This window comes from Microcebus murinus, chromosome 10 (genome assembly GCF_040939455.1).
Source record: "Microcebus murinus isolate Inina chromosome 10, M.murinus_Inina_mat1.0, whole genome shotgun sequence".
NCBI classification, from domain to species: Eukaryota; Metazoa; Chordata; class Mammalia; order Primates; family Cheirogaleidae; genus Microcebus; species Microcebus murinus.
Window position 1 is genome coordinate 59773004 of NC_134113.1, and position 15009 is coordinate 59788012.

At 34.9% G+C, this 15009-nt stretch overlaps 1 protein-coding gene across 1 annotated transcript; it reads left to right on the top strand.

The window, feature by feature from the left end:
- Positions 1 to 8626: 8626 nt before the first annotated feature.
- On the top strand, positions 8627 to 9565 carry LOC105864764 (olfactory receptor 6C2-like). The gene has a single exon (XM_012752865.2). The coding sequence runs from the start codon at positions 8627 to 8629 to the stop codon at positions 9563 to 9565; it is 939 nt and encodes a 312-aa protein (XP_012608319.2).
- Positions 9566 to 15009: the final 5444 nt, after the last annotated feature.

Consider the following 15009-nt stretch of genomic DNA (forward strand, 5'->3'; position numbering starts at 1 on the left):
TAAATTAAACCACAATAAATATAAGAAAGTAAATAATACAGATAAAGCAGAAATCAATGAATTAAAATAGCAGAAATTTAATATTAATAGGAAAAAATCAATAAACCCCAAAGTTGATTATTTCAAACAATTAACAAAATTGGTGAACCTCTAATGTTTACCAATAGGCTACTAATAAATAAGAGGGCTGTCTGGAAAGTATCCAGCCATGTAATATGAAAAATTGTATTAATAATGACTGGATACTTCCTGAATAGCCCTCATATATTAAATGAAAGGAAGAATATCACTACTTACCAGATAATGCAGACACTAAAATTACAGCAGTGACTATTAGAAACAACTTTATAAAAAACTGTACAACATAGATATAATGAACAAATTCTGGGAATGCTCAGCTTCTTAAAGCTTTCACAAGAATATTAGAAAATATAAATAGAACTACATCTGTTAAAGAAATTGACTCTATTATTTTGAAACATCCTCAAGAATATGAATAAATCTCAAAAGTACGTTTAGTTAAAAAATTTAAGCTCTGACTCAAGGTGGGAGGGGAGACAAGGGCAATGTATGTAACCTTAACGTTTATACCTCCATAATATGCTGAAATAAAAAAAAAATTAGGCACAAAAGAGTATATATTAATTGATTCTGTACATATAAAGTTATGTAACTGACAAAAATAAGCTGCTATAATAGAAATTCTATTCCAGATCAGTGGTGCCCTGGGTGGAAGGAGGAGGGGTGATAGTGAGTGGATAACAAAATGCTGCAAGAGTACTTTCTGGCATGTTCTACTTTTTGATTAGAAATGTATCAGTTAATAACAAACCATTCCAACTTAGTGGTTTGAAACAACGCTGACATTATTTTTCATAATCCTGTGGGTTGTCTGGGTTCAGCTGGATGGGTCTTCTGGTCTATGTGTTGTGAGTTGATATCACTGAAACAGCTCCAATTATCTTGGTGTTTGGGGGAGCACAGCTGGTGTCACACTACCTCAGCTGGCGTTTTGTGCTGGCTCTGGGCTGGGTCACCTCCCTTCACATGCGGTTTTTAATCTAGGGCATTTTCAAGCTATGGTGAACTCACTGCTGTCATATGAAGTGTTCCTAAAGGGAAAATGCCAATGTCCAAATACTTCAAATTCTTCTTATGTCATTCTTGCCCATGCTTACTGACACAAACAAGCCAAATAACATGGCCAATACTCAGGATCAATGGGAGTAAAGGTTACATAAGAAGGTGAATAGCAACAGGCATGATTCATTGGGGGCCACCAGTATAACAGTCTACTCCAGTTTTCCTTCTGAGGCCTGATGTTTGATTACAAAATAGACCCCTCCCAGTTTTAGGTCAGTTTTCAAGACACACACCGGACACACAAAGAAAATTAGAAAGAAAACTTCTTACTCATACAAGGAACTTCTTGTGACAGCAGGATGGGCAAGATCCATGTTGGCTTGAGCAAAGCAGAGACAATGAGTTGGGCCACTGTGGTGAGTGTCTTGTGCCTGGGCTGGGAAAAGCACCTGTTAGTGGGCTTGACATTTGCAAGGTTTAGTATTCCCTTTTGGGATAGCACTTGCAACATGAAACAAAATCCTAATAACAATCATACTCCGTGAATTCCATGTGAAATGGTTTATGATCAAAGTTTTATCAATGTTTTCTAAATTACCCTTTTTATGAAATTTTGATAATTGTTAAAAATCAATAATAAATTTATAGCAATTAATAAAATAAAGAATAAGTCCATACAATGGAATATATCACAACCATTTTAATGAAAATTTTTAAAGTATTCCAAAATATAAATTATTTAAAAAAGTGATGACATTTCTTGGTCTGTTTTGTGCAACTATAACAGAATACTTGAGACTGGGCCATTTATGATAACAGAAATTTATTGGCTCATTATTCTGGAGGGTGAGAAGTCCAAGATCAATCTTCTGGTGCCTGGTGAGGGCCTTCGAGCTTTACCATTACATGGCAGAAGGTGGAAGGGTAAAAGTGCGTGAGAGAGCATCCTCTGTCAAGCCCTTCTTACTGACATTATTCCATTCGTGAGTGCGGAGCCCTCAAGACCCAAACACCTTCCACTGGACACCATCTCCCAACACTGTGACATCAAGGATTAGGTTTTAATATAAGTTTTAGAGGGAACAAAACATTCAAATTGTATCATGAAGTATTCATAAATTAAACACTATGCACACAAATATTTTATGCTAAAGCATATCTAAATTATTGAACTGATGCTTGATTCTTTGTGTTTGTAGATCTAAAAATAGCACATTATGTTTAACTTTTATAAAGTTCTCCCATATTGTAAATGTGCTTAATCAAAGTGCACACGAATATATAAAAGTACATATTCAAAATATTAACAAGAATTATCTGTTTGCCATGCATGTTTTTACATATATTTTTAATTATCTTATTTACTTCTCACAGTTAAAATAAAATATTTATAAAAATTAATAAATGAGGAAGATAGGGCCCTGTTAATTTAAAAGCTTCTATGGTGATGCATTTTGTACATGCCTGATTTCTGACGCTTATGTTTATTTCTATTTCTGAGAACACTATCCCCAGTGCTCCTTTAGGAGTTTTTCTTTTCCCAAAAGTTAATTACACAATAAATTCCTTAGTGACTCCTGAACCAGGGTCTCCAATGACATCAGTGTTTACTCATTTAGTTACAGATTGGGTTTATTTTTTTTTAAGTGTGACATTGTGTAAGAGAAATCATATCAAGTTCTCTGAAAACCAGAGAGGAGTCCAGAATGCTGTAGCCTTTTTATTTAAGGAGAGTACAGGAAAATACTGCTTAAATTTAAGATGAAATCTTGTTGAGAAAATTTCTGAAATGTGTTGGAGATAGAAAACTCAGAGAAATCTCCGCTTGTGAGTGTGAGTATGCATTCATAACAACGAGTGATTGGCAGTGCATCTACCTATCTCCACTGACACATCCCTTGTTAGGTTGGTCACCATGAGGAATTTGGGAGATAAATGACTATCTGAAGGTATAACTGTCAGAAGAGTATGTTCATCTTTGTCACTTAGTCTCATCTTTTCATAATTCTAGAATGATACCTTACTTCAAAAAATAGGGTGATTTTGATATTTTATGAAAACATCCTTTAAGCACTTACCACAAGTAATATTTTAAGTAATTAAATAAATATATTGAAATCAACTGACAGCCTGTTTATACATTAATACAACTGAAGTTAACTCAATGTAGCATGATTTTTGAACACGCAGAACCAACCTTTTTCAGAATTTCAATAACACCTGACAGGAAGATAGATAGATAGATGATAGATAGATAGATAGATAGATAGATAGATAGATAGATAGATAGATAGATAGATAGATACATTATATATACATGTATGTGTATGTATATATAATATTGTATAATATATATACACACACATAGACTTTCTTCAATCTAATGACATATTTGTTCATGTTAACAATAGTTTCTTACTCTATTCACTTGTCAATGTAGTAGCATTAATTTCTACAAAATAGAAATATTACCCTTACACTTCAATATCATTGAGTTTATCAAACTTGACCTCTTTGTATCTAGGCAAGAAAATGCTCAGACTGATGTAGAATAAAAATGAATAAGAGAAAAAAAAAATGCAACAAAAAATACTGTTCTGCAGTGTGCCCACAGAGGAAGGACAAGTGCGAGTTGAGAAGAGATGAACTGAGAGGAGGTAACTAGGCTGCAGATACATTTTATTCCTATATCTCAATGTGATCTGCTGTGATTTCTCCCTTTGTGGTCTTTAAATATCACTTCTCAGGGATTAATTTAGTTCCCTTTGTTTAATATAATGTTTTAAATGTTGAGGCTAAACAGCAGAACCTAGGCACAAAGTAGGGCTGATTCTTGTCCTTACCTCAGTAGGAAAAAAACAACAAAAGGAACCAAGTGAAACTATTCACAAAATCGCCAACGGATATTTTTCAAATAGGAAATTCTGGGAAATTACAGACCTTGAGATACTGATTGCAGATAGGAAGTATCTGAGTAGCTCCAAAGTAAGTGATTACTCATATTTTAGGACCAAATAAGAAATGGCTAGCAACCAAAACATAGAATTACAATTCTTGATTTCTTTTTTTAGTATCTCAGTGAAAGGTATGTTGAAAAGATATACATGACATCAAAAAAGACAAGACTCTGAATGACAAATAAAGACAGAAAGAGAAAGGGAGTTATCACTTTGGTCATGAATAGTTTTCAGCATAAACAGATCATTGTATAATGCAATTCCAGGATTAGAAATAACTTCACCAAAGCAAAACTAAACTACATCAACTCAAATTGGGTCACGGAGATGAGAAACTGTTGTTCAAAGACAGTACTTCAAAAGGGAGTAGGAATCGCATTAAATGAGAAAAGTAAAAGTGTGTTTTAGATCAGTAGGTTAAACTTGTGATTCCTATACCTTGGAGTAAACATTCATTGAGCATTTGATTATGAGTCTGGAATTCTGCTAATTGTGTGATATATTTTGCATGAATCATGCTCCCTGATCTCAACAAAATTATATATTCCTGCTGAGTGCTAAGATAGTAATAAACAGAGTTTTCTAAGAGGGCACAAAAGAGAGGCACTTTGCCTAGATGAGAGTGGTTTAGTTGATTTTTCAAAGGAAGTGACCCTAAGTTGAGTGAAATACTATGTCAGTATTAAAAGCTGGGGGCATTGATTGGAGGGAATTTAACCAGATATATCACTGCACTGAGATGTACCAATAAATCATTTTGGTTTATGGCAGGTAAGTGCTTTCCACCAAGTTGTTGCACAAATAATGTTTTATATGAAATATTATATTTAGCAACATGAGTAGCCTATTCTTAGGGATCAAATATTCATAGAGACTTTTCTCTATGTCATTACTGCATAATGTAGTTTTGACTTAAAGATGGATTGCCAAAAATGTGATTAATTCCCATATAAACTCATCTTTGAATCTGGTTATATACATTTTGAACAAGATTTTCTGTAAATGTAAATTGACTACACAGTAGCAGTGACATAGCTACGATAAGGTAAACTACAGAGGGAAAGGCACCTGGCTGAAAGAGAGAGAGCTCTGCACAGAGAATCCATGTCATACTGCTAATTAATTATTAAGTGGTTCATTCTTTATTTTTTGATAGGAAACATACAAAGGAAGTTCAAGAATGGGTTGTGGAAATTTTTGCACAATTTGACTCTGAGGGGCCTATTAGTCATTTGGCTATGTGGCTAGAATGCAAGAACGTGACTATGATTACAGATATGTTAAGTAGATAGCAAGGGACCTCCAAGACTCTCCTGGGAATAAAAATGGGTGCCTTGCCTTGGTGCTGCCTAGAGCAATTGCCCCACCCCACCATCCTGGAAGAAGGACAAGGGTGGGCTCCCATTTTGGTGCTGCCCCACCTTAATCTTTCCTTGAGCAATTGCACAACTGGGGGAAGGAGGAACCCTTACTAACCTGTAAAAATATTCAGGGAATCTCAAGCCCACAGGCCAAGCAGCCCAGGCACAATAGGATTTGAAAAGTGATCTAGAGTAACCTAAGGCTAATTAACTTGTCATTGACCATCAAAGTGGTTCAGTGGTGACATATGGGCCCAATCCAGACATAAAACAGGATTCCAGACCATAATCAATTGGAACAGAGGGATCTGTTTACCATTCTACATCTTGTTGTTATTCTGTAAACCTATATCTTGCTATTGCTCAGTAAATCTATCTTGTCCTTCCTCAATAAACTTCATTTTATGCTTGGCAAGCTTGCTCTTGGTGTGTCTGGTCACTGTTTGGCCAAGAACACACCAAGGACAGAGAACAGACAAGATTACCAACCCTGAACCCCAACAGATAGAGACTTAGAATCTCAGAAACATAGACGCTAATTGATGTCAAGGAAGTTTGATAAAAGTACCCAGGGAAAACATGTATAGCAAGCAAAGAAGAGGTATTAAGAAAGATCTCTAAAAATGTCAATGCTATAGGGAAAGATAGTGGAAAAACTTTCTGGGAATAAGATGCTATTGATAAAAAGAAAGAAAAAAATCAATCAAAACTTGTCATGAAAGACGTGTGACCAAAGCACTGTAAATAATGTTTGCACTCAGGAATATTTGCAACAATGTTGTTCTTATTATTCAAATCAGAAACCTAGGTATCCGTCAATAAAGGAGTAGATTAATAAATTTGGGTGTATTTATATAATGCAATACCAGATTACAGGAGGTAAAAGAACTACTTCAGGTAAAAAGATGAATGTATTCTAAAACATGTTAAGAAAAACACATCAGAAAAGAATATATTCAGCATACCTTCATTTATATGGAGTTTAAAATAGGAAAAACACATGTTTCAAGGATGCAGATAAAATTGGAAAACCCCCAAAAAACAGAAAGTTATTACCACAAAATCAAAATTCTTATTAGGTCTAGAAGGCAGAGAGAAGGTGGTAATCATGGAAGGCTACAGAAGGGGACTCTGTGGTTCATGCTATGTCCTATTTCCTTTCCCAAGTGGCAGTTACACCCATGTTTCCTCAATAGATAGTATTTAAATTATATCCATTATTAGGTACTCTTCTCTCTTATAATATATTTACTCTTAAAGTATCTTAAAAATGAAAAATGTGAATGCCAGACCCACAGTATATATTATTGGTAGTTTGTTAAACTTATATCTCTACTTAACAAATAGTGCATAATTAAAAGGAAGAAAAGAAGAAAGAAGCATGTTAATGGTGCAATTCAAGAGAAAGGTCAAGCATTAGATTGAACTGTCCTTTTTGACACACAAAAATTGTAAATACACGCAACTCAACATAACCAAAAGAGAATATTGTATTTAGTTAAAAGGCTGCTAGGGGTGATCTTTTTAAAAGCATAATTTCACTACAATATTTCACTACAAAATTCACTACATAAATCAAAGTAGAGCTGACAATGAGTTCATGAAAACTTACATTTTACAGAAAATCTTTGTAAATGAAAAGAAGCAAAAGCAATGAGATAAAAGTGGTAGAGCCTTTGAGAATATATTTATAATTGTAAATAACCTTGACTGTGTTAAAGAAAAACTTATTCATGATACTTGTTTAAGACAGGAAGGAAGACTTGACTCAAGGGAGGACTATCTCGACAGAAGTAGGAACCACTGCTATGAAATTTTCAGTGGGGGAGAGAGATTGGGCTCAACTCTGAATACAGAACTGGTAAATGGGAATTTATAGCCTAGAACTGGGTGGGGATCACTAGACGGAAAACAAGCAAGAGGAAGTAGCAGAGGTTAGGGGGATTCTAGCTAATCTGACTTGATTAGGCAGTTGCTGAAGGCGAGCAAAAGCGATCACTCATCACCTGAGGAATGGTGGAGCATGAGAAACCTGTCCAGACATGAAGGGGGATCAAATATTGAGTGGGGGAATTCTGGCTAACTGACTTAGCAGGAAGGCAGCTATGCTCACCCCTATACCATCAACACACTTAGGGCTCTAGCTAAGACTGGACGATGCAGAGGTTAACACAGAGGTCTAAAAGTCGAGGCTTAGTTGAAAAAAAAGAGTCCAACAGAGGCTGAATAGAGTTGGGTCAAGGAAAAAATCTTGTCAGTCATTGGGCAACTGACAGGATTTCAACTTCACCTAATCATAATGTAATTATAAGCAATAGTAGTTACATTAGCTTGGTATGTGGAGCTTAATTATTGTAGTTGAGTGTTTCTCAAACTTTGGTGTGTTTCAGAAATCACCTGGAGAGATAAAGAGCCCAGAGGCCAAGGCTCATAAAAGCAGAATAGAGACTGAGCTTTTGAATTTTTACCATGTTCCTGGATGGTACATCCCATTATATTAGTATGCCAAAACACTGTGCTCTACTTCAGAAAGAACAATAGTAGAAATTAGGTTCATTTTAGAAACTTAGAGATTGTCAATGGATAAGAATAGAAAGTATATGTTTGTAAAAATATACTGTCTTTCTTTATTAAAATAAAAATCTCTTCGGATATGTCAGTGCTATGTTTTCCCAGTTCTATTGCAAAAGCACACAGAGTATCTGTGCAGTCAGCCAAAATGTTCAGCTTCTGTACTTTCATTTAATAAAGACCCAGCACCTCAAGCAAAGCCATGAAACTGGTGATGATGCTTTTTTAATCCAACTTATGAGTATTGAAGAATTATTAGAAGCATAAGATATCAGACAACCTATCAAATCACCTACATCAATGATCTCTTCTACTCATAAGGTTAAAATTGAATTGAACAAGTATACATATATATATCAATTGAAAAAGAAACTTGAGAAAATGGAAAGAACAATGAAAATAAGAACTTTAGCAAGGTGAAAAAAATTTTGAAAAAAACTTTCCCTCAATCAACCATGTAACACTGATCAGTTGAAGCTCAGGATAGCCAGGTAGTCAACATGATTACCTGTTAATTTCTAAAAAGAAAATCTATTTGAATTGCATTAATTGAATTTTTGTCCTAGTATTTATTAACATAAATTTCAATAGCACTGTTTTAAAATTTTTGATCCCAATTTTATAAACTGATTGGGCTGAAGTCAGGAATCTGTGATGAGAAACCATACAAGCCTAACAACATTCATCCTACTGGGATTGACCGATGACCCACAACTTCAAATTTTAATATTTATATTTCTGCTTATCACTTACATGTTGAGTGTAACTGGAAATCTGACAATTATATCCCTCACCTTAATGAATTCTCAACTTAAATCTGCCATGTACTTTTTCCTTCAAAATTTCTCCCTCTTGGAGATTTCATTCACTACTGTCTGTATTCCCAGATTCCTTTATAGCATGTCTACTGGAGATAAGACCATTACTTATAATGCTTGTGCTAGTCAACTATTTTTTATCATACTGTTTAGAGCAACAGAATTCTTTCTCCTGGCCATCATGTCCTATGACCGCTATGTGGCCATCTGCAAACCCCTGCATTATGTGACCATTATGAGCAGCAGAGTCTGCAGAAGATTTGTCCTCTGCTGTTGGGTAGGAGGATTGTTAATCATAACCCCTCCACTTGGCCTGGGCTTAAATCTGGAGTTCTGTGATTCAAATGTCATTGACCATTTTCTCTGTGATGCATCTCCTATTCTCAAGATCTCTTGCTCAGACACATGGCTCATAGAGCAGATGGTCATAGCCTGTGCTGTGATGACTTTCATCATGACCCTGGTGTGTGTAGTTCTTTCCTATATATATATCATCAAGACAATCCTAAAATTTCCTTCTGCTCAACAAAGGAAAAAGGCTTTTTCCACCTGTTCTTCTCACATGATTGTTGTATCCATCACCTATGGAAGCTGCATTTTCATTTACATTAAACCTTCAGCAAAAGAAGAAGTGGACATTAATAAGGGTGTGTCAGTACTCACCACTTCCATTGCACCAATGCTAAACCCATTTATATACACCTTAAGGAACAAGCAAGTGAAACAAGCACTCAATGACTCAATCAAAAGAATTGCATTTCTCTCAAAGAAATAGAAAAATATTGAAATTGCAGGTTCAAGTTATCAGGAAAGTTTGGCATAGTGATTAGTATAAGACTAGAACTGATCAGCAACCTGTGTTTGATGTTTGGTAACTACAGAAATTGAAAGTAAACTTTAATATACTGTAAAAAAAAATATGACAGAGTTAATACTTGTAGAATCTAACAATAAAAATTTTTAACTTGCATTTATAATGTTTTTATTTCTTTTTTAAGTAATCTATCCTTATTGTATTTTACAAAAGTATAGATATCCAATAAATTGAGGGGAAAAACTGGCCCTTCTTCACTGATAGTTTGAGAAACACTGTATCAATGAACCTTAAGTTTCTAAACTATTAAATAGCTTTGTAATCATCATTACATTCAGATTAACTATCTCAAAATATTTTTGATCTTAAAGCTAAAAAAGATCCTAATATGTTTATTTTCCCACCTCTTGCAAAATAATTGTGCTAGGGAACTATCTCTCATTCAGAGATTGTCCAGGAGAACAAGCCAGATCACACCTCCAAACCAGTGTTACCAATTAAGTCAAGTTAACTGTATGTATATGAGACAGGTAGATCACATGCAGAGCCCTTATGACATAATCACCCCTTAAAAGTGCAACTTCTTAATTTTGTTACAGTAGCAATTAAATTTCAACATGAGTTTTGGAGAGGACATTCAAACCATATATGTGTGTATGCATATATAGGCACACATATACACACACACATAAGGCATATACCATATACATTTAAACAGTTTTCTTTCTCTGTCACAACCTACACCGCACATTGTAATCATCATTAATATTTAACATCTCATGTCATTTTGTAAATGTCATAAGATAAAAACTTGAAATTAATATCAGAAAAATGTTATGAAACTACTTTAGTTACAAAATATAGAAGGCTTTTTTTTCAAGTTTTTATGGCTTTGCAAGGCAGATATGTCTTACAATGCCTGTAATCTTAACATTGTACATATTTTAATCAATAACATTTTTTTCTTTCTTCATAGTACAACAAATAATAGCATGCACTACAATAAAGTCAGTTATTATGGTAATTTTTCCAGATAACAATATTATGTACCCAGAAAACAATAAAATATAATAGGAAACTAAGAGACATAATGAGAAAATTTGGTCATTTAAATCAATAAAAGATACAGGTAAAAGTCAATTAATGATATTTGTAGTAGCAACAGCACCTTCAAACCAAAGCTATTAATATGACTGCTAAGGCATAACTTACACTATGGCTATAACATATTATATCAAATAATATCAATTTGCTCACCTTTAATCTTTTAATTTAACACAACTCCAGGGGGAATCAGCATTTAAATTTTTATAATAGCACAAATTATCTCTAAGCTAATATGGAAGAATGAAATCTCATGAATACACATCAGTTAACATTTGAGATAAAAAAAAGTTCCGGAGACCAATAGTGGTAATGGTTACACAATATTTGAAGGTGTTTAATGCCTGTAAATTGTACACTTAAAACTGGTTAAAATAATAAATCATAAATGTTATGTTATGTATATGTTATCATAATAAAAATAGAACAATAAATATTCCTGAATTAGGACTTGCTTTATACAATATCAAAACATATGGGCCAATGAAATTAAATTAATATGGTACTGGCATAAGACAAGATAAAATGATCAGTAGAACAATTTAGATTATGAAAGTATAGAATAGTAAGTAACCTTAATTTTTATATCTGGATTTTTTGTTATATAAAAGTAGAGAAATTTCAGTTCAGTATTAAATGATGGATTATTGAATAATTACTTCAGTCACAAAAATGACATCTTATAAAAAATTTTACCTTTTATTCATACAATGAAAAGGTAACATTGTAAGTGGCATAAATTTTTAAATTAAAAAATAATTAACAGTGCACTTGAATATATATGACATCACACATAAAGGAGTCAAAAAATTAATTAAGATTTTTAATTTTAGGCTGGGCGCGGTGGCTCATGCCTATAATCCTAGCACTCTGGGAGGCCGAGGCGGGCAGATTCCTCGAGGTCAGGAGTTCGAAACCAGCCTGAGCAAGAGCGAGACCAGTCTCTACTATAAATAGAAAGAAATGAATTGGCCAACTAATACATATAGAAAAAATTAGACGGGCATGGTGGCACACGCCTGTAGTCCCAGCTACTCGGGAGGCTGAGGCAGGAAGATTGCTTGAGCCCAGGAGTTTGAGGTTGCTATGAGCTAGGCTGACGCCACAGCACTCACTCTAGCCTGGGCAACAAAGTGAGACTCTGTCTCAAAAAAAAAAATTTAATTTTAATTAATGCCAGAATGTGACAAAAGAAAAAGCATCAGTTTGATCATGTGTATATTAAACCATCTCAACTGGCAAAAGATAATACTGAAAAAAAATTATAGGTCAAATAATATGATTGAAATTAACCACTTGGGTAATGCGCTCACGGGCAGGGAAACCTTGCCCACAGCCAGCACGCATAGTCTGCAGGATAGTTTGTGCTGTGCATTGACAACAAATCCGTTTTGCTCTTGTGTGTTGAGGAAAGCTTTAAAGCACTGAAAGCTTTTTTTACTTTACAGGCAGCTTTACTTGTAAATCAGAATAGGTAATATACACATATATGTCTTCATTACAGTATTTTTTTTTTATTTCAGCATATTATGGGGGTACAGATTTTAAGGTTTCAATAAATGCCCATTTCCCCCCCACCCCCACAAGTCTGAGTCTCCAGCATGACCATCCCCCAGATGGTGCACATCTCACTCATTATATATGTATATACCCACCCTCCTCCCCCCTCACACCTGCCCAATACCCTATTACTGTAGTACCTATGTGACTACTTAGGTGCTGTTCAGTTAATACCAATTTGCTGGTGAGTATATGTGGTGCTTGTTTTCCATTCTTGGGAAACTTCACTTAATAGTATGTGTTCCAGCTCTAACCAGGAAAATATAAGATGTGCTATATCACCATTGTTTCTTAGAGCTGAATAGTACTCCGTGGTATAGATATACCACATTTTATTAATCCATTCTTGGATTGATGGGCACTTGGGCTGTTTCCACAGCCTTGCAATTATGAATTGTGCTGCTATAAACATTCGAGTGCAGGTGTCTTTTTTGTAGAGTGTCATTGGATCTTTTGGGTAGATGCCCAGCAATGGGATTGCTGGATCAAATGGTAGATTCACTTGTATCGCTTTAAGGTATCTCCATATTGCTTTCCACAGAGGTTGAACTAGTTTGCAGTCCCAACAGCAGTGTAGGAGTGTTCCTCTCTCTCCGCATCCACGCCAGCATTTATTGTTCGGAGAATTTTTAATAAAGGCCATTCTCACTGGAGTTAAGTGATATCTCATTGTGGTTTTGATTTGCATTTCCCTGATGATTAGAGATGATGAGCATTTTTTCATATGTTTATTGGCCATTCTTCTGTCTTCTTTAGAAAAGTTTCTGTTCAAGTCCTTTGACCACTTTTTAATAGGGTTATTTGATTTTTTTCTTCCTGATTTTCGTGAGTTCTAAGTATATTCTAGTTATCAGTCCCGTATCGGATGGATAGGATCCAAAAATTTTCTCCCATTCTGTAGGTTGTCTGTTTACTTTCATGACTATTTCTTTGGCTGTGCAGAAGCTTTATAGTTTGATCATGTCCCATTTATTTATTTTTGTTGCTGCTGTGATTGCCTTTGGGGACTTCTTCATAAACTCTTTGCCTAGGCCGATGTCTAGGAGAGTGTTTCCAACTTTCTCCTCTAGAGTTCTAATAGTTTCATACCTTAGGTTTAAGTCTGTTATCCAGCATGAGTTGATTTTTGTGAGAGGTGAAAGGTGTGGGTCCTGTTTTAGCCTTCTACAGGTGGCTATCCAATTTTCCCAGCACAATTTATTGAAAAGGGATTCTTTTCCCCAGCGTATGTTTTTGTCTGCTTTGTCAAAGATTAGATGACTACATGAGGATGGTTTTATATCAGGACTCTTACATCTGTTCCACTGGTCAATATTCCTATTTTTGTGCCAATACCATATTGATTTAATTACTACAGCTTTGAAGTATAGTTTGATATCTGGCATATTAATGCCTCCCATTTTGTTTTTGTTGCCTAGAATTACTTTTGATATTTGGGGTCTTCTTAGGTTCCATATGAGGCATAAAATTATTTTTTCTATATGTGTGAAGTATGCTGATGGAATTTTAATAGGTATTGCATTGAATTTGTAGATCAGTTTGGGTAGTATAGATATTTTGATGATGTTGAGTCTGCCAATCCACGAGCATGGTATGGATTTCCATCTACTTATATCCTCTGCTATTTCCTTCCTCAGTGTTTCATAGTTCTCCCTGTAGAGGTCTTTCACCTCCTTGGTTAAGTATAGTCCTAGGTACTTTAATTTCTTTGTTGCTATTGTGAGGGGAATTGAGTCTTTGATTTGGTTCTCAATTAGATTGTTATTGGCGTATATGAATGCCTCTGATTACTGTGTATTGATTTTATATCCTGAGACTTTACTAAATTCATTGATCAGTTCCAGGAGTGTCTTGGTTGAATCTTTGGGGTTTTCTAGATATAATATGATATCATCAGCAAACATTGAAACTTTGATCTCTTCTGCCTATATTTGGATACCTTTAATTCCATTTTCCTGTCTGATTGCTGTAGCCAAGACTTCCAGCACTATGTTGAACAGAAGTGGAGATAGTGGGCAGCCTTCTCTGGTTCCAGTTCTAAGTGGGAATGATTTCAATTTTTCCCCATTCAGTATGATGTTGGCTATGGGTCTGTCATATATGGCTTGTGTCATTTTTAGGTATGTCCCTTCTATGCCTATTTTCCTAAGTGTTACTTTCATGAAAGGGTGTAGAATTTTGTCAAAAGCTTTTTCTGCATCTATTGAAAGAATCATGTGGTCTTTGTTTTTGCTTCTGTTTATGTGGTGAATTGCATTTATAGATTTACGTATGTTGAACCATCCCTGCATCCCTGGGATGAAGCCCACTTGGTCATGATGGATTATTATTTTGATAAGCGTCTGGATTCGGTTAGCTAAGATTTTGTTGAAAATTTTTGCATCTATATTCATTAGGGATATTGGTCTGTAGTTTTCTTTTTTTGTTGCATCCTTTCCTGGTTTTGGTATTAGAGTAATAGTGGCTTCATAAAAGGTGTCGGGGAGGTTTCCGTTCTTCTCGATATTGTGGAATAGTTTCTGCAAGATAGGTACTAGTTCTTCTTTGTAAGTGTGTTAAAATTCAGGTGTGAAACCATCTGGACCAGGACTTTTCTTTTTAGGGAGCTTTTTAACTGCTGTTTCTATTTCAGCTTTTGAGATTGGTCTGTTCAGGAAATCTATTTCTTCCTGGTTGAGCCTAGGGAGGCTATGTGTTTCTAAAATTTGTCCATTTCCTCCACATTTTCCAGTTGGTGTGCA

What these genes read in the sequence shown, in the direction of transcription:
- LOC105864764 (XM_012752865.2), top strand. Translation starts at nt 8,627, where the DNA reads ATGAGAAACCATACAAGCCTAACAACATTCATCCTACTGGGATTGACC.